This window comes from Trifolium pratense, linkage group LG3, assembly GCF_020283565.1.
Source record: "Trifolium pratense cultivar HEN17-A07 linkage group LG3, ARS_RC_1.1, whole genome shotgun sequence".
Classification (NCBI taxonomy): Eukaryota; Viridiplantae; Streptophyta; class Magnoliopsida; order Fabales; family Fabaceae; genus Trifolium; species Trifolium pratense.
This window is the reverse complement of record NC_060061.1, coordinates 51856945-51877792: the sequence shown is the minus strand read 5'-3', so window position 1 is coordinate 51877792 and position 20848 is coordinate 51856945. Positions and strand designations below refer to the sequence as shown.

The window sequence follows — 20848 nt, the reverse complement described above, 5'->3', positions numbered from 1 at the left end:
GATCTTTGCTTAAGATTGTTCTAGTAGTTTGTTTGCTTATCCTAAATACTTATACTTAATTATTGTATAGGGATCACATTATGTACTGTTCAGACAACAAGGCTCATTTGTATTCTCTACAAAGGGCTGACTTCTGGACACTTCAAAAGGATGAATGGGTATCATGCTTTGTCATAAACAGTTGGGTTAATTGTTTAAATTGGAATCAGCAGGACAACATGACAAGACTAGTGACACCATTGGTTAATTATGTATGTATTATATCCCTTTAATATTAACAATTTCAATACTTTTACATAATCTTATTGATTTTTACTCATTTTATATAACCAGTTTGACATGGAAAGAATGCCTCCTGTAACTAAAACAATTGCGCACTGGAGATTCGTTGACAGACTGAAAAATTTTAAGTACATGGATTGGAAGGCCATTGACCCTACAAAGCTAGAATACGTAAGTAAATCAATTTTGTACTGTTTGATTAGTTTGTTAATACATTAAGTATAAATGCATAATCAGTAATCTGCATGTTGGGAGACCATCCTTTAGTAGGTTTCAACTAATGCTATTTCAATACAAGTGTATATATATAACTGAAACCATTTATCAAGAGTAATGGTTTCAGTGTGCAAATTAATGAAACCATTTATCAAGAATAATGGTTTCAGTGTAAAAATCCATCATAGGCTAATAACAATTTGACTTTTTTATGTATACATTGTTGAGTCTCTAACATGTGAGTTGGTGTATGAAGAAAGAATCTGACTTTCACATTGTTGAAAATCAGTAATCTACATAATCTATCATTGTTTCTGGATTTGTACACTGAAACCATTACTCTTGTAAAATGGTTTCATTAATTTGTAATATGTTTGATATGATGATTTAAGTATGATAAATTTAGTTTAGTAATATGATTTTAGACATCGTTTTATTTTAATTTTAATAATATGTTTGACATGATGGAACAGATCATGACACCAGCAATAGCTGGCAATCCAGGAAGCCATTATGTCTGCTTTGTCGTCAATTTTAAAAGCCACAAATTTGAATTCCTAAACAGCTTGACGGGGGGAGGAGAGAAATTGCAGTTACCAAATGGTGAACCTAGCTTATACAAACAGATGTTTGATGTTTGGCTGAATGAGGTGGAAGCATTTATGACAGAATTATATAAGTTATGGAAAATCAAAATGCCTTTCCAATTCACCACATTCAATTGGGATACACCAAAGGTGCCTACTCAAGTTGATTCAGACAATTGTGGAGTGTTTTGCATGAAGTTTCTTGATGAATGGGGTGGTGAAATGCAATCTTTCAAAGGTTGGTCCAAACTTAGGAAACATGGGGACAATGGAAAGATTGCAAAAATTATGGATCTCCGCATTGATCTATGTTCAGCTATATTAACCAACTCTAGCAATTCCAGAAAAGAACAAGTCCTGAAGGATGCAACTTGATGGTTTTTTTTTTTGACAAAGAAGCAACTTGATGGTTAAGCACTACAATTTGTAAAATGGTTTGATGCTTCTCTATAAAATGGTTAGAAACCATTAGTGGTATTAAATGGTTTCAAGCTGTTGTACAAAGAAACCATTTGGCAACAGGGTTTAGGATGTTTTAAACATTTTAATATTTGTTTACATAACATTTTAGTTTTAATGGATTTTACTTTGTATGGTAAAATGTAGTTGTTTATGTTGATGCTATGATTAACTTCTTATTTAAACTTTATGGTATCCGGAGCGTTGTCGACGAAGTAGATACACTTCTTATTTAAAACGTAATGATTCCAGCATTCAACTAATCAATCTCTGCGTTATTCGTACCATATAATATACACAAATGACAGTGTAGTTTGTAAACCATTCTGCCCAATGAATGGTTCCATACAGTTATCCTACAAAACCATTTGATGTACTTAATGGTTGCAGACAATTATTTGAAAGCTGTGATGTAATTTAGAGTATGTCATTGAGCAATATGAAACAAGCTAAGATTAATGGGTAAAAGTTAATTAGTGGAACGTCAAGTTTTTTTAAGATTAGTTTAAACAAGTGTGTTGAATAGACTCATTGATTCATTGAATTTGATTTATGAATCAAATAAGTCAAATTTGAGCTAAACTTAAATTATATATAGTTCAATTAGTTTGATTCACGAGTTAGCTCGATTATATATGTACTAGTGTATCAGACTGTATTCTTCCTCCTTGGGTGTGTCTTCTGTCTTAATTTATTTAATCTTCTTTGGCCTACGAAACCATTCTGCCCAATGAATGGTTCCAGACAGTTGGCCTACGAAACCATTTGATGTACTTAATGGTTGCAGACAACTATTAGCAATATAACCATTATATTAGGAAGCTGTAATGTAACTTACAGTATGTCATTGAACAATAAAATTTAAAAGTAACATAATAATCAAATATCTCTTAGCAATAAACTTATAGTATGGTTTCCAATAAAATATAGTCGATGGTTATTGAAACCATTTAGCAATAACAATGGTTTCGCTGTATAATATTGGGGAACCATTTGATGTACTTAATGGTTTCAGTGTAGTTAAAATATAGACGATGGTTATTATAATACCAACAAAAAACATGAAATGACCAAGTACGATTAATACAAGTCTAATGCTTCTGTAACAAAGTCTAATACAAAATTATAACATGTAAAAATATCAATCAGCAGACTCTTTCCCCTTTAAATCCTCAGCCCCTCTCTGTTTTCTCTTCCGGTGTATAAGGAATTTCTGGTGTTCTCTAGCCAATTCATAATCACTTTTAAGTCGTTTCTTTGATCTAATTGGATTTGGTCTTTTTTTGAACTTTGGACCAGTCGACTTTTGAGCATCAGATGCTTCACTGACAGCTGTTGTATTGCAAGACTTAGATGGCGTAACGGAAGATGACTTAGGTGGCGTCACGGAAGATTGAACTGTATGAATACCTTTCGAATTAAGCAACTCCTCTGCCTTTCTCCCAGCTTCAAGAACACCATTAAGAAAAATTTGAGAAGCCTCAGGATCTGCACAAACACGTGTACAAAGGTTAACTGTAACAGCACAAATTTGTTGATATCGTTGTGCTTGAGTCGCGCCTTCAGTGGCAACATTGATAGTAGATTTAACAGACTGACGCACATCTCTACACCAACGCTTTAACACATATTCTGCATGTATTGTCTTCAAACCATGATATTGCACAGAACCACCTAAAAACTCCAATATTTTGAAAATATGTCGACACAAGAAACCCCTGTTCTCAAACATACGGCATGTGCAGCTAATACGTTTGGCCCTAATATCAATTGTCACAAGCCGTTCATCAAGTCGATCATGCTTTTCAAAGTTTGGGGAAAGGTTTTCAGCAACTTCTTCATCCAAAACATCACGGTTTGAAGGCCCATCATTACAAGCATCATCATAATTAACACCATCTACTTCCTCAGGTTCATCAACATGTACAATTGTAAAAACTTTGAAAACCTTATCAAATGCAGAAACTTGGGGTGTGACCTCTTCATAAAAGTATTTGAAAGAAAAATCATACTGTCTATGAATGAATGCAAAGCAAGTTGGGGTGTATTTGTTTACAACTGACCGCATCAGTTGACTGTTGGGATAATTGTTTTTTGCTCTAGTGTTTGCAGCCTTAAAGTCTAACTCAGTATGATTATCCCTCATTCTCTGGACCATAATATTAAAATGATTGAAGAATATAACAAGTGAATGATCAGGCTGCAGAAAATGACGGAGAAAGGCATTGAAGGACTCACTTAATTGAGTTGTTTTCAAACCAGCAGTAAAATGATATTTGACCCAAGCTGAAGACCAATGCATACGATTCCTGTAAGTTTGAACAAGCCACTTAAAGTCTGCAGTTGGCCTTCCATCAAAACAGGTTTTCATCATCTGATCCCAATTGTAATCAAAATCTGATTCAGTCTCAACATGTGAAATCAAAATATTCAACTCATAAAAAAAGCACTATTTGCACGAGACCCGAGATTCTTCTTTGCATTCTCTGCCATATGCCATGAGCAAAGTCCATGAAAAACACCTTCAAAAATATTTGGAACTGACTTCAACAATGCAGTCGCCTGATCCGTGTATATCGATTGTGGTTTTTTATTGGACATACATTTCAAAAATGTTGTAAACAACCAGTCAAAAGTTGCTGCAGTCTCGTCATACAACAGGGCAGCGCCAAATAACACACTTGTACGATGATTGTCAAAGCCCATGAATGCAGCTGAAATGTAAAAATGAACCAAATCAGGAAAAAAAAAAAAAGCATATATCAAAGTTACAGTATAGCAAAACCATTAGAGTGGTCAAATGGTTTAAACATGTTATACAATGAAACGATAACTGTGGCTAAATGGTTTACCAATGACCTACATTAGAAATTATAAGAAATATATAAGAAAAACACCTCTGATAACATCACAAGACTACAAATCTCATAAGGTACAAATTTGGTTAGATGAAAACAATGATGGAACTACTATTCATATGTTATTCTGCTAGAAACCATTAGAGTGGTCAAATGGTTTAAACATGTTATACAATGAAACCATAACTGTGGCTAAATGGTTTCAATAAGTTCAAATTACCTATACTATTCATGGTAACACAGTGCATAACATAATGATATCAAACCAGTAATTTCAAAACCTGATAGAAGTTCAAAAAACTAACCTAAAGGGCGATACTGATTATTGGTTCGGTAAGTTGTATCAAAGCTTATAACATCACCAAATAAGGCATAATCAAGCTGCATAATCCCATCTGCCCAAAAAATACTAGCTATATCTTCCGCAGCATCAACTTGAATATCATAATAAAAGGATGGTTTCGACAGAGCTTCATTTCTAAAAAAATCTTGAATCACGGTTGCCTCACCAACTAGCATCTCTTTTTGCCGATTTGTCATCAGATAATTCTTTAAATCTGAAAATCGAAAAGGCAAGTTATCTGTTCCTCCAACTCCCTGACCCATGACTTCATAAGAAGTTCTCATCGACATCCCGGCTTTCGAATTTATTACAGCAAGCTGTCCTTGCACTTCATTGACTTGTCTGAATGATCTCAAGTAACATCCATGTTCTGGTTTATGTAACGGATGACAATGGGGCACATCCCATTTGTATATCTTAAAGACATTCAGAGTTTCATCCAACTTCAAAAATATGGCAGCTGTACAACCAACCCTTTCCTCAGGTTTTTCTTTTACTTTCTCAAATTCAACCACAACCGGACTCTCTGATTTTGGCTTGTTCTTCGGATCAAGCAAACTTCCTTTCTTGTAACCTTGTTTGTTACATCCATATCGTAGATAGTGTATTTTATCAGTTCGCTGATTCTGTGAATTGTTTCTTGATTTCAACAAAATCCGAATTGAAAACCCACTTTTAAGTGCATAATCACCATAAAATTTTTCAACCTCTTCAACCGATTTAAAAGCAAGATACTCCCAAGTTTCTTTTTTAGTAGGAGAGTAGCATTGCAAACTATCAGCAAGTGTGTCTGAACTATCAACAACAGGCATTTGGGCAATTCCAGATGAAGTTGATGTCAAATCCATTGAAAACAGAAACAATACCCTATAAACGACAATCATTTAACATTAAATTAACCACTGAAAACACCAAGCAAAGTAACATGCATGCAATAGTATACTTAAAATACCATTTACATACACAAGCGTTGTTCTTTAAACCATTGAACAGTCTTAATGGTTGTACTGTTGCACATCTGGAAACCATTTAACAATAATAATGGTTGCATTTAATTTAAAGCAGATGACAATAATGATGATGATGCTGATAATGATACATTAGAATTAATCCACTAATATGAAGACATACAACCCAAAAATTCATCAACATTACAATTAATTGAATAATAGTAATATGCATCACCAATGACTAAAGCAGCAGTTCATTGCCCTGTATAGAAGCTTGCAAACATAGAGAATGTGATACCATACTCTAGTTACATGATTAAGCAGCAGTTTATGCTAAAAAATACACTAATTACATGATTAATAATTCAGTTACCATACTCTAGTTATACTGAATTCATTTATTTAAATGGTTTCAATGTGTTGTCTCCTGAAACCATTACTAGTGCAAAAATGGCTTATCAATGGCCTCCATGCAAAAATTGTTAAAAACATATATCCATCAGAAAAAAACACCCTCCCTCTGATAAAATCAGCAGACTAGCAATTTCTTAAACACCCAAACTAGTGATTCTTGTACCTCTTCATGCAAATCAATAAATAACCACAACCATTCACAGATTTAACAAATACTGAAAAACACATAATAATCAAAATCAGTAGAAAAAAAGCTCATGAAACAACCTCCAAATCAAATGTGATCACTGTGATTTGAACTGTGTTTGAAGTAATGTTGCCGGCGATGTCGATTAATGATGAAATCGATTTCGGTGATGATGATTTCAGCGAATCATGGAATAGGTGACCGTGATGATGATTTGGATGATGATGATTCCGGCGAATGATGCAATCGGTGACAGAGATGATGATTCCGGCGGCAGAAATCGTCTGAGAAGGTTTGATAAGCTCGTGTGAAATCGTTTGAAGAATTCTGTTAATTTTGGTGACGGAATCCGTTAGCTCCTGTGAAAGAGTGTGATTATTACACGTGTCACGTAATCTGAAGGCTGAGGTTCAATTCCTTTGACAGGCTGAGATTGTAACACGTGTAAAAATGACATCTGGTGGTTGTCCTTTACTTATGCACCGTGCATAAGTATCATGTTTATGTATAATAACTTCAGCCCTTCTAAGCATATAAATAATAAGCTATTTTAACCTAAGGAGTGACACGCATTATCACAGGGACTTGGAGAGAGAGTTTCACGCCGTCACCGAGAGAAGCAGCAATTGAACCATTGGAAGCTTTATTCTAAGGTGCTTTTCACAATTAAATTATGTATAATTTTCAGAATTTAATTGTTATGTTTAACATGAGTAGCTAAATCTCTATTGATTAGAATTAGTAGATGATCTTCCTTGAATTGATTTGAACCATGTAAATTGTTGAGGATCCTTGGGACCTTTTTAATATTATTGTTATTCAGTTATTTCTGTGTGTAATGCTTTTTATGAATTGACGAATTTATGAATTGAATTTAGGAATCGAATGATTACTAACCATAACTTTTGAAACCTGAATATGAAATAATTGTTTGGTCAATAGTCGTTTTAGAAATATCGGATTATTGAACTATGATAAATAGAATTAACGTGCATAAATCTTTCTATGAATTTGAATTGACCTAAGACATTAGGGAATTATTTTTATGGAAAAGGGTTCTTAGTCATTAACACCGGTCTGAACTATTTAGTTAATTCATCGTGACAGTAAGAGTGAAAAGGTAGCTTAGGACCGCATTTACCAAATCATGAAGAGGAAGTGAATCGAAAATTCTAATCATCCGTTAATCTTTATTAAAAATCATCTCTTTAGTTTACTATCTGAAAACCAAATATATGCCAAGCATACCCCCTTTTTATTTACGTCTTAAATACGATACAATTGTTTTGTCGAGATTGGAACAATCCCTGCGGATACGAACTTTATAAATTTTATTACTTAACGATAAGTTAGTACACTTGCTAATTTTGTCATCAGAGATCCTTCATGACATAAACATTCCTCCAACTTGGGACAATTCTTCAGTTTAAGAGATACTAAGTTGGGTAAATCAGAACCCCTTAGCCAATTTGGAAAAGAATTACCACTGTAGTTTACAATGGTCAGCCTCTTCAAGTTGCTATTTGGATGAAGAGCCTCCAACACAGATACATTTCTTTCAACAATCCACTCATTCATTTCTTCTTTTCCATTCTTATAGAAATCCATATATAATTCTTCTAAATACTTCTTATCTTTCAAATTGGCTTTTGCAACATCTACATGATCAATGACACCCAAGCCTGTAATTTTAATTGTTCCATGAAGATGGTTTAGTTTCTCCAACTCCTTAATATTAGACCCATGCTGCTCTTCCACAATAAAGTAAGGCAAGTACTGAAGTTTGTTCAACATTCCTATATTCTTTGGCATCTTTTTTAAAACAGGGAAATCCATGCGATCAGACGGGAGCTCAAGATGACGTAAATTGATGAGTTTGGCAAAATTTGAAGGGAGCTCTGTCAATTTACACCCTCGCAACAAGAGTGTTTGCAAATTATACAACATACAAATGGTATCAGGTAAGCTTTTAATCTGTGTGTGAGAAAGGTCTAGATAACGCAAAAGTTTTAAATTGCCTATCTCATCAACTAGCTCTGACAGACCACAATATCTAAATGATAACATCCGCAACCATGTTAGTCTTGAAAACAGATCACGTTGCACATTGTTGCTTAACAACGTAGCTTTGCAGTCTTGTAGTATCAGACTACGTAGTCCCTTGCACTCAAAAATTGGCTCTAGTAATTTATTACCGCAATTTAAATATCGAAGAGACAGCTGAATGGGGCGTGTTCTTTCAGGGATACCTTCCACCCTAGAACCCACTATTTCCATGCAAAATTCTCCTGACACTGATTTTGCTAAATCATTGACAAGATCATGCATGACAAATGCAACACCATACAATGATTTCTGGAAAAATGAAATTGACTCCAGATCGGTGAAAATTTCATTACCCAACTCTTCTTCACTTTTGTCTGCTCCGGAACACTTCAACAAACCATCTGCCATCCAAAACTTGATTAATTCACCTTTGCCAAAGCCATAACCTTTGGGAAATAAAGAACAATAAGCAAAACAACGCTTCCGATTAGATGGGAGATTATGGTAACTCAATCTCAGCACTGGGTTAATGTTGTTGTTCGCATCTGATAATCGCCACATATTAGTCTCTAATATCTTCCTCCATTCATGTTCAGAGAATTTTCTTCGCAAGAGTTGACCCAGTGTTTTTATAGTTAAAGGCAACCCTCCACACTTGTCGACAATTTTCTTGCTAATGTATTCAAGATTTGGATATTCACGCACATCCTTGCCATGAAACGCATGTGAAACAAATAAACTCCAACAGTCGCTTTTATCCAATTGTTCTAAATCAAATAAGGTTGAATTCAGGACATCCACTACCTCTTTTTGACGTGTTGTCACAATTATCTTACTTCCAGAAGTTCCTTGGTTAAACGGAAGTAGTAACTGCTCCCAACATTCTGCATTCCCATTCCAGATATCATCTAAAACAAGCAAGTATTTCTTGCCCGTTAGTTTGTGCTGCAGTTGATGTTGAAGTACATTCAAGTCTTTGCCATCTTCTGAAAAATCAAACGACCTGAGAATTGCTTTGGTGAGTCCAACATCATTAAAAGATTCTGAAACATAGACCCATGCTTTAAGATCAAAATGCTCCTTTATCTTCTTGTCATTGTACACAAGCTTAGCAAGGGTGGTTTTCCCCATCCCTCCTAAACCAAATATGCTGATTATTGGAGGAACTTGGTTGCCACTGTCATTGCCTTCAAGTAAAAGTTTGATAAGTTGTTCCTTCTGAACACCTCTGCCATATATGGTTGACTCATCCACAAGAGCTGTAGTTGACGATCTAGTTGCTGGTTTCCAACTGACTAAGCCTTCTTTACTAGCACAAGGACCATCTTCCAATCCCAAATCTTTCTTTTGATCTGTAAGTAATTGTAGATACTTCAGTACTTCATTGATCCTAGTTATGCCGGATATAAAATTGGTAACAGGTTCAGACTCAGCTTTCATCTTATTCAGCATTGCATCAGTATCAATCTCATCCAAAATTTGTTCTGCCTCATAAACAGCATGCTTAAGTTCATCATGCCACGTCTTCACATGTTTGTTTTGGTACTGCTTTATCTCTGCTTCTTCCAAGACAAGGTTGACAGAATTGAGTTTAATATCAAGTTCTTTCTTCAGCTTATCAAGTGTTTTACTTTTACCATCTAAGCTCTCGTCAATTGAGCTCTCGTCAAATGAGCTCTCGTCAATTGAGCTCCCAATAAGCGTGTTAACGGAAGAAAGAAATGCCATGATATTGAATCTGAAGCACAAGTCTTAAAGCCTCTCTGCAAGATGGAAATGTGTTCTTTCTGTCAAGTAACATTAAATTAAATGAAACAAGAAGAATTATAAACTTTAATAGTAACATCTACAATTGTAACAAAAAAAAAAATAGTAACATCTACAGAATAATCAATAAATTATAGGTAGATTATACCATTAACATATAACCCAAAAAAAAAAAACATATAACCCCAAAAATGAAAAATATGTCGGTTACTTTGAAAATGAATATTAGAATGATGTATGCTCTTCTCCATTTTTTTTAGCTTATCTAAAAAATGATTTGTATAATGTATATATTGTACCGTTTTTATGGTGAATTTTTCTAACAAATCAATTTTTAAAAAATGCATCAAAAGAAAAATTGGTTTTTTTTTAAACAAAAGAAAGAAAAATTGGTTTAAAAATAGATTCTCGTAAAAAGTTATTTTAAGTATTTTATCATTTTATTACAATTTATTTTGAATAATAAAATTTTAAAAAATCTCCAAAATAAGAAACTATTTTAAATAGTTTTTCATAAAAATTAGTATTTTTAAGAGATATCATTTTAAAAAAAAATGTTATTTTTATTAAGTTAAAATCTCTAACATGAATATATAAGTTAATGAATATCAAAATTACTCTATTAATTTAAAACAAATAAATTTGAAATAACTTTTACTATTTGTGATTAAATTTATAATTTTCTTAAGAAAATACAAAAAAAAAAATCACATGTTTTTGTTTTGTTCTTAGTTCTTAGTTCATAAAAAATCACATGTTTTAGGTCCCCAAAAAGTTAACTGAAAATTTTAAACCCTCGATAAAATCTTACGCAATATCTCAAAATTTAAATGAATTAATTTTAATGTGGTTTGTTCTAATTTTGCTTTGCTTCTAAAAAAATCAATAAGAAACTTTGCTTTGCTTAAGAAAAAATCTAATTTTGTCTTTTAGAAAAAACTTTTATTATTTTAATTGTATTTATTATAAAATTATTTTGTTAAAGTGAATTTTTTTAAAGCTTAAAAAACAAATGCATCCAATTAACAAACAGGCAACACTCCTTAAATAAAACCAGTCGGAAAAAAGTGATTTTTTTTACATAAAATTCTAGATATGGTTTTTTGATAAAAAAAAAATTCTAGATATGGTTAAATAGTAGTAATATGAGCAAATTTCGGTTTACTCTTCGGTAATACTTTTTATTTCGATTACCACCACATAATGTGAAGATTTCATCATTTAGGACACTCACCGGATAAGATAGTTGAATTTGATAAAGAAATCTCGAAATTAACCATAATTCCAATGTGGCTAAACATGATTTGAACCGTGGCAAAAGAGAAAAAGGGGGAAGGTTCGATGAAATCTTCACATTACAAGGTTTTGTTGAAAAACGATCATTAAAAAAATAGTAAATTAAGATTCACTCATATTGTAGGTAGGGATGGCAACGGGCGCTCACGGGTGCGGGTTTGACACTTACCAAACTCACACTCGAAATCATCACCCAAACCCAAAGACTGTTCGGGTGGCAAAACAACACCCACGCCCACACACATTGGGTTCGGGTTTTTTCCACCCAAACCCGCAACACATTTGAAAATAATTTGCAAATTTAAGAAATTAAATTCCAACATAGACTTTGAATTAAATTACAACTAAAATTAAGGTCTTCCAAGGAAATTCAAACATAGACTTTCAAGAAATTACAACATAGACTTTCAAGAAATTAAATTACAACTAAAATTTAAGGTCTTCCAAGGAAATTGAGGGAGACTATGGGGGTAATTAGGTAATTATAAAATATTTTGGGTGGGTGTATGGGTTTTGGGTGTGAGTTTGACTGATACCAAACTCACACCCATATTTTCGGGTGTCACCCAAACCCAAACCCAGTCAAATCGGGTTTCGCCCGTTGACTTGGGTTTGGGTTCGGGTGGGTCTCTCGGGTTTGGGTTTTTTTGTCATCCCTAATTGCAGGGTGGTAAACACTATTTTTTTATATACATTGAGATAAACACTTTTTTTTTTTTGGTATTGAGATAAACACTATTTTACCCAACAAAATATGGATATTCAATGAAAAATATCTTTGCTTGCGAGACTACTACTATTTTTCTCATCTCCAAACACCACACACACGTAAACTATTCTTTTTTATAATGTTAACTATTTATGTGATTGTTAGTGATAGTAATTTTTTTAAAATTAGAATTAATAAAATCTTGTGTAATATCTCAAAATTTTTAAATAAATTAGCTTTACCATCAATTGAAAAAAGTTAAGTGAAATCAGTTACAATATTCAATAAATATTTTTTAAGGAAAATGATACACTTGCTTCTTTTTTTTTATTGTAAAAACTCTGCAAATAAAAAATTATTATTAATAATTGGTGACAATATAATCAACATTTAACAATTGTCACAGATGAGATTTGAACCATGTCTCTGCTAATTATAAAGTCAAACTTTTGTCACTAACACCTCTTAATTAGACTATATATAAAAGGTATAAATACATTCAAAACAAAATAAATAAAAAGAATAAATGAAATAATAATAATAATAATCTTACCTATAATCAAATGATTATGTTTTCTCAAAAAAAAAAATGATTATGTGTTCACCATTATGGGGTGATACAAATAGTTTTTTTTTTTTTTGTGTGTTTATATAATTGAAAAATAATAATTATGACATAAAAAATTGAAGATTTTTGTACAAGTTTTCCTCTTTTTGTGGGACAAACAGCGTAACATAGATAATTTAAAAGATTAACTTTTGTAAACAAAGGAAGAGAAGAGATTTACCTGAAAGTGTGAGAACGAACAAACAAGCTGAGATCTTTGTTAGAGACAAACAAAGTAAGATCTGCAAAGAAAAGAGAGAGAGATTTAGAGAGTATAAAAAATTAGAGAAAGATTTATAGGTAATATAGCATGTCAAAAAGAAAAATTACTAATTAAAATGTGTTTACTAATAATATTTAGAAAAAAAAATTACTTGAATTAATTGTTTGGAAACAAACAAAGTAACAAAGTGAAGCTGTAGAGAGAGATCTTTCAACAATAGACTTATCAAAGATGATATGTATTAGTAACTCAAAAGATGAAGTTTGATATGAATGAGAGAATTAATAATTAGAAAATTAATGATGATATGTATTAACTCAAAAGATGAAGTTTCTTATAATAATATACGCGTCTTTCCACACATAAGGATAGGCTGGATAGCACCTTCCCCATCCATCATCACTTGCAACAAGTTGCAAGGAAATTGACTAATTGAGGGTGTAATAACTTGTGTAGTAAAATTACTCTCGTAAAAAAAAAAAAAATTGAAGTAAAATTTACTTTTAGTTATAATTTTTTTTTTTGAAAAGGCAAAAATGAAATATATATTAACCGAATAATCTCCTTAGCATAAGGCGTGCCGAAAAGATTACAAAAGATGACACAATGTCAAGAACAAATAACAACATGAGAACTAATATATGCCCAACCAAATACACGGGCTCGACCACCAGCTATGGTAGTTTGAGACTAGATTAAAGTTCATAGTCATCAACCACCGATAAGAATAAAGTTTGACCTTGTCCAAAAGTTGAGGTATAGAGCACTCTAAATTTCTGAATAGTCTTTGATTTCTTTCATTCCAGACAACCTACACGCATATACGAGCCAAGTGAGCTGCAGGAAAGATTGTCGCGTACAGAGACCGCCTGAAGAGAAAGTAAACTGAATAAAATGGTCCGATAAATGTTGAGTGTCGACCGACAAGAAGTCAATCCAAGACCGAATCAGCAACCACATGGAGCCGAAAAAACTGCAAGAAAGGAATAAGTGCTGAGCTAATTCAACAACGCCGTAACCGGATACACAAAAATCAGCTTCTCGATAGATGATGCCTCGAGCCACCAGGTTTTTTTTTTGTGGGTAACCTGTCGCGCAAAAGTCTTCAAGCGAAAATAGAAACCTTCGAGGAAACCTGTTTGTGCCATATAAGATCTTTAGCCTCATCCGAAGGCCGAAGCAATATAGGCTGCTGAGAAAATATTTTAAGCATAGAGTTATAGGGATAAAAACTTGTCCAACTATTGTAATCACCAACCTTCAGTGAGAGTTAGCTACTAACAAAGTAGAGCTGTTATTTGATAAGTTTTCAGGAAGTTGAAATGTCAATTAAGTAAGAGAAAAAACAGTTGGCAGTTACTTTTTAGTTAGTATATCGTCTCCCGCATGACTTTACCAGTTGAGCATTAAGGGGTATTGGATAATGTTAAATTTGAAGTGTCAAAAGTTTAATATTTACTGTAAAAACAAACAAAATTCTACTAGGCTAGAATCAGATGGGAACTGTTCTTGGCTTAAAGTTGTGTTTAACTTTAAAATTCTACTAGGTTTAATAAGGTCTATGACAGGAAGGGCAATGTCTTCTCTATTTTATATCATCTTTGAAAACAAAACTCAACATGACCAAGTCTGCAAAGAATTCTGCCGTTGAATGTGCAGGATCAACTCCCTTCAGTTCTTGATAGAGAGCTGTCTCAATGGTTTTAGTTATATGCCATCCAACTTCATTACAGAGAAAAGAAAGATTTGAGTGGAATTGTGACAGTTTACATTAACTTTCCTACCAATTTAAACCCGGTGTGTTGCCAATATAAGTATGTTAGAACAACAAACTGGTTCAAAAATCAAACGATTAAAGAAACAATAAACGAAAACAATGAACATATGATGTTTGGTAACCAAGTCCAGCCAATATAGCCTACATCTCCGACTCCTTTGTATTATCGGTGAAAAATTAAGGTTTCCAATGCACAACTTATATTTAAATACTACAGTCCTGACTACAACATCATCCCTAAACCAAACCCCAAGTCACCATTCCATAACAAACGTTTGCGCTTGGTCCAAGGACAGGTCTCTCTTGTTCCGCTCAATTGACCCTGCCCACTTAAGAGTGATTATGAGCCATACTCAACAATAGCTGACGAACATTGTTTCTTTCACTCATTTGTTGTTCTTTGCACTCTTTGAACGGGAATTTTTTTCCTTTATCATCATCTACTGAGATTTCCCTCCTATTCTTCTACCTTTTTATTTCAGCACCCTGCATCCAGATTTTTAAAAATTAACTATGCATGTATGCGTCACTATCAGCATTTTCATTAAATAGGAACAAATCTAAAACCATGAGTTTCATAACACCACACTGCTTAGTTCATCAAACTGCAGTCATGATCTCATTGTTTTGATCTGACAGATAAGCAGAATTGATATTCCAGATTGGTAAATAGTAAAGGAAAAAAAGAATACAAAGCTAACAAAATATAATTTTAGCATTGAGATAGAAAAACCACACAATAGATTAATCTTTGTTGAGTTTTTGAAAAGATTAGATAATGAGAAATTACATACACTGAAGAATGTGCAATGGACTTGCTTGAGCACTTTTCGAACTTCTGTAAGTGTTCAATTTGTTCGTTTTTCATCATTCTCCGATTCAGCGAGAGATTTGCAATTAAAACCATATTGTTGGCAACTTGAAGCAAAAATGTCTTTCCATAAGCAACACATTATCGTATGGTACGCAAATAGAGAGAGCTATGCAGCTGCCAAAATAACAATTTTAAATATGCAGGTGCAGAATGTTATCAAATATCAACTACAAGGAATTTGAATTATTTGATTAAATCATGGTGCAAGGACAATAAGAAAATAGTTGAAATTCATTGTTTTATTTACACAGTTTTTATTTAATGTAATGGTTATGAAAGAAATTCATCATTCACCTATTCAAATGAGGAACCTGCAACAGAATCCTGCATGTGTTTCATGGCATTGGCAGTGGCAAGGGTATGTCGTGGTCACAGAACACAGTCAGATCCTTCAAGTTGGACAAAAGTGGTGAACGGCAATGAGAGTATGGTTTCAAGTTTACTGTAAAGAAGATATCAGAAATGCATTTGTGAACATATATCAAATACCTGGCATTGTCAAATAAAATGCCAATGTTTTTGAGAATATAAAAAGACGAGTGTGGTATCTCAGATATGGTTCATTGTATGCCAACAACCCTACTCTGGAAAGCTCTGGACAATACTGAGCAAAATATGGTGTTCACGATCCTCACACTATTGTTCTGCATATGTCTTCTGAGATCCTAAAAAAACACTATTGTTTTCAGAAGACATTCATAAATACTTCTATTTGTATAAATTGTATTCCCTTTTTAAAGAAGAAAATAGAATAACAAGGTTATGGAAAACTGGAAACCAAATTTAAATAAAGGTGGTTGATGCCATCATCCATCCTCACATGGGAAAACAAGAGGATACATGAATTATTTCATGGAAAACATCTTAGTCTACATATAAATTAAAGAGTAATAGTCGCTCAACAGTTAAAGAAACTTTGTACAACAAAGTAGTATGACATTCATTTGATACAATAATCATTAATCACTTCTTAACAATATTAAATAAAAAAAACTTTGTACACCAAAGACGTCACAGTTCACAGTTGTCACTGTTCTAACATGAAATACAGAGTCTTATTATTAATTATGTCAAAAATGAATTACTAATAATTAAGAGAAAATTAACACAGGGTTTGTACTTGCCAGGGGCTCTCTGTCAATATACACTTTAGGGATGTGACGAATCGAATGCCAACGCTCTCCTCCCTCCTTTTTGTACTTCTCCCTGATTAATGGACATCCATCTATGAACAATTCAGAAAAAAAAAAAAAAAAAATTTTAGAAAACCATTCATTTTGGCAGAGATGGAAATATTATTCAGAAAAAAGAATAACAAGGATACACAAAAGAAATCTATTTCAAAAAATAAATGAAGGTGCAAAAGGATGATTAAAAAACAAAAAATTAAAATTCCCTTTAAAATAATGTTACAATGAAGGTAGCTACCCAACAAATTGAAAATGGTGGAATTAACATATTTTTGCTTTGTGTTTGAGGTAGGAATCTTTGAGATACAGTTGTGAGTGTTCAACATCAAATAGAGAGAGTCAAAATAAATAAATAAATAAATAAATAAATAAATAAATAAAGAGAAAATAAACACATGGGTTGGTTGTACTTGCCTGGGGCCACATCTCATTCGTGCTGCTCAATGACAGTTTCTCAACGCACCCACCATTTTCTCCCGCACTCCCCAAAAAATTCGGAAAACATTTCCCGAATTTTTTATAGTGTAAATTTTACACTAAAAAACAGTTCGGAACGTATTTTCCGAATTTTTTTAGTTGCGCTAGGGAGTGCGGGAGAAAGTGGGTGGGTACGTTGAGAAATTTTCCTCCCGAATTCCATCAATCAACACAACCGGGATGTGACTAATTGTATGCCAACGCTCTCCTCCCTCCTTTTTGTACTTCTCCCTAATTAATGGACATTCACGAATGAACAACCCATGAAGGGAGCTGAGTTGTTGTAGACCCTCCTCTGGCAAGCTCTCAAGACTAGGGCAGTTTCTAATACATAGAAATCTGAGAGAATTGAGGTGGAGAAAACCCTTGTTGTTCATTATTCTTAGCTTTGAACATTTACTCAACCAAAGAGTCTGGAGAGTTGGTGGCAGCAGATTCTCCTCTGGGAAGGACTCCACGTTTACAAACTCAGCATCACTAACACTGAATTCTTTCAAAGAATTGAGTTGGAACAAACCCCACTCCTCTCTCGAACCAATCAGTTTTGGGCAATTGGATATTGTAAGGTAGTTTAGGTGGGAAGGCAAACCTCCAATTGGAAATGATTCCAGCTGTGGGCAATCGTACAAATTGAGAAATTTAAGATTGGTGAAGTGATGTAGTGAAAAAAGAAACGAGGAAGAGTGCCATCCTTTTATTAAAAGAGAATCATTGTGATGCAAATCTAAAGTGACGGAGAAATCTAAAGAGGTGGAGAAATCTTCAACGGAGAACTGGGTATACCGATTTCCTTTAAGGACAATCGTTTTCAACCCAGACGAGAATCCATTTACCAAAATCCGATCACATCTCTCTAGATGTAACTCTATCATACTATCACCCTTAGGAATTGATATCTTCAACATGGGACAGTCACTAATATAAAGCTCTTTAAGCAATGGATATCCTTCAAGACATAAACATCCCTCCAACTTGGGACAATTCTTCAGTTTAAGAGATACCAAGTTGGGTAAATCAGAACCCCTTAGCCAATTTGGAAAAGAATTACCATTGTAGTTTACAATGGTCAGCCTCTTCAAGTTGCTATTTGGATGAAGACCCTCCAACACAGATACATTTCTTTCAACAATCGACTCATTCATTTCTTCTCTTCCGCCATCAAACACCATATGTAATTCTTCTAAATACTTCTTATCTTTCAAATTGGCCATCACAGCATCTGCAGGATCAATGACATTACCCAGTCCTTTAATATGAATTCTTCCATGAAGATGGTTTAGTTTCTCCAACTCCTTAATATTAGACCCATGCTGCTCTTCCACAATAAAGTAAGTCAAGGACTGTAGTTTGTTCAATTTTCCTATATTCATTGGCATCTTTTTTAAACAAGGGAGTTCAAGATGACGTAAATTGATGAGTTTGCAAAAATTTGAAGGGAGCTCTGTCAATTTATGACACCCTTCCAACAAGAGTGTTTGCAAATTATACAACATACAAATGGTATCAGGTAAGCTTTTAATCTTTGTGTGAGAAAGGTCTAGACAACGCAAAAGTTTTAAATTGCCTATCTCATCAACTAGCTCTGACAGACCACACCAACTAAATGATAACATCCGCAAACATGTTAGTCTTGAAAACAGATCACGTTGCACATCGTTGCTTATCAACGTAGTTGTGTTGCGCTCTACTATCAAACTACGTAGTCCCTTGCATTTACAAATTGGCTCTAGTAATTTATCACCACAATTTAAATATCGAAGAGACAGCTGAATGTGGCGTGTTCTTTCAGGGATACCTTCCACCCTAGAACCCCCTATATGCATGCAAAATTCTCCTGACACTGATTTTGCTAAATCATTGACAAGATCATGCATGACAAATGCATCATACAATGATTTCTGGAAAAATGAAATTGACTCCAGATCGGTGAAAATTTCATTACCCAACTCTTCTTCACTTTTGCCTGCTCCGGAACACTTCAACAAACCATCTGCCATCCAAAACTTGATTAATTCACCTTTGCCAAAGCCATAACCTTTGGGAAATAAAGAACAATAAGCAAAACAACGCTTCCGATTAGATGGGAGATTATGGTAACTCAATCTCAGCGTTGGGTTAATGTCGTTATCCTTATCTGATAATCGCCACATATCAGTCTCTAATATCTTCCTCCATTCATTGTCAGATTTTCTTTGCAAGAGTTGGCCCAGTGTTTTTACTGCTAAAGGCAACCCTCCAAACTTGTGGACTATTTCCAGGCCAATTTGTTCAAGATGTGGATATTCGTCCAAATTCTTGCCACCAAACGCATGTGTCACAAATAAACTCCAACAATCGCTATTGTTCAATTGTTGTAAATTAAATAACTTGGTGGATTTCAGGACATATGTTATCTCCTTGTCACGTGTTGTCACAATAATCTTACTTCCAGAAGATCCATGGTCAAAAGGAAGTAGTAACTGCTTCCAACTCTTCTCATTTCCATTCCAAATATCATCCAAAACAAGCAGATACTTTTTGCCGGTTAGTGTTTGTTGCAGCCGTAGTTGGAGTAGATTTAAATTTGATTCACCCTCTGCCGGAGAATTAAATGTCTTGAGAATTTCTTTGGTGAGTCCAACAACATCAAAAGATTCTGAAACATAGACCCAAGCTTTAAGTTCAAAATGCTCCACTATCTTGTTGTCATTGTACACAAGCTTAGCAAAAGTGGTCTTGCCCATCCCACCCAAACCAACTATGCTGATTATAGGTGTCTTGTTGCTGCTATCATTTTCTGAAGAAAGTAAAATTTTGATCATTTCTTCTTTATCAACGTCTCTACCATATATGTCAGATGCATCCACCAAACATGTAGTTTCTTCTATTCCTGGAGGTTTCGAATTGAATCCAACTGCATTACTGGCATATGTTTGATTTTTCAATTGCAGTGTATCCATCTGCTCTACAAGAGAATGTAGGCTCTTTATCAATTCTTTGATCCTGGATTCAAATGGATTAGTCAAAGTTGGAATGAAGTTGACAATATTATGGCTAGTAGAAGGCTGAGATTCGGCCTTCAACTTCTTCAGTGGCGCATCAGTAGCAATCTCATCCAGTAGTTGATCAGCCTCATACATAGCATGTTTAACATTACCAAGCCACTTCTTGACGTCTGGGATTTGGTATTGCTTTATCTCTGCATCATCTAACACTTGGGTGATAGAATCGAGTGTAGACTCAAGTTCACCCACCAACTTGTCAAGTTTGCCTCTACGAAAGTAGTCTGTCAAATTACTTGAAGCCAACCTTTCAAAAATATATTGACCGAAAGAAGAAAGAAATGCCTCAGCAACCAACTTTGCCATGATATTGAATCTGAAGCACAGTCTCAAAGACTCTCTGCAAGATGAAAAATGTATTCTTTCTGTCAAGTAACATTAAATTCATGAAACAAGAAGAATTATAAACTTTAATAGTAACATCTACATAATATCATTTTTCCTTATATCTAAAATTGTAAATCATGTGACTCTTATCTTTCTTCATAACTCTATTCTTTTTCTTTTACCCCTGAACACATGTTTAAGGGGATCAAAACTCTTAT

At 33.9% G+C, this 20848-nt stretch overlaps 2 protein-coding genes across 7 annotated transcripts in view; both read right to left on the bottom strand.

The window, feature by feature from the left end:
* LOC123913226 (putative disease resistance RPP13-like protein 1) overlaps positions 1–20848 on the bottom strand; it is a 52458-nt gene that overhangs the window by 23242 nt on the left and 8368 nt on the right. Inside the window, exons 1-3 of one of the 6 annotated variants that reach the window (XM_045963869.1) lie at positions 13096–13354; positions 12903–12963; positions 7698–10105 (exon numbers count right to left, since the gene is read on the bottom strand). The exons of 1 other annotated variant lie outside the window; for it this stretch is intronic. In XM_045963869.1, the coding sequence (XP_045819825.1) occupies positions 7698–10070 (2373 nt within the window). In that variant the 5' untranslated portion in view covers positions 10071–10105; positions 12903–12963; positions 13096–13354. Of the gene's footprint in view, positions 1–7697; positions 10106–12902; positions 12964–13095; positions 13355–18914; positions 20644–20848 lie in introns of those variants that run through there. 4 more of the 6 variants (XM_045963870.1, XM_045963868.1, XM_045963874.1 and 1 more) reach the window with 4 other exon arrangements.
* The window catches only part of LOC123915368 (putative disease resistance protein At3g14460), a gene marked incomplete at its 5' end in the record, with an annotated part of 17707 nt that continues 11655 nt past the window's right edge, over positions 14797–20848 (bottom strand). The window contains 4 exons of the mRNA XM_045966495.1: positions 14797–15207; positions 15516–15709; positions 15890–16260; positions 16716–16801. The remainder of the gene's footprint in view (positions 15208–15515; positions 15710–15889; positions 16261–16715; positions 16802–20848) is intronic.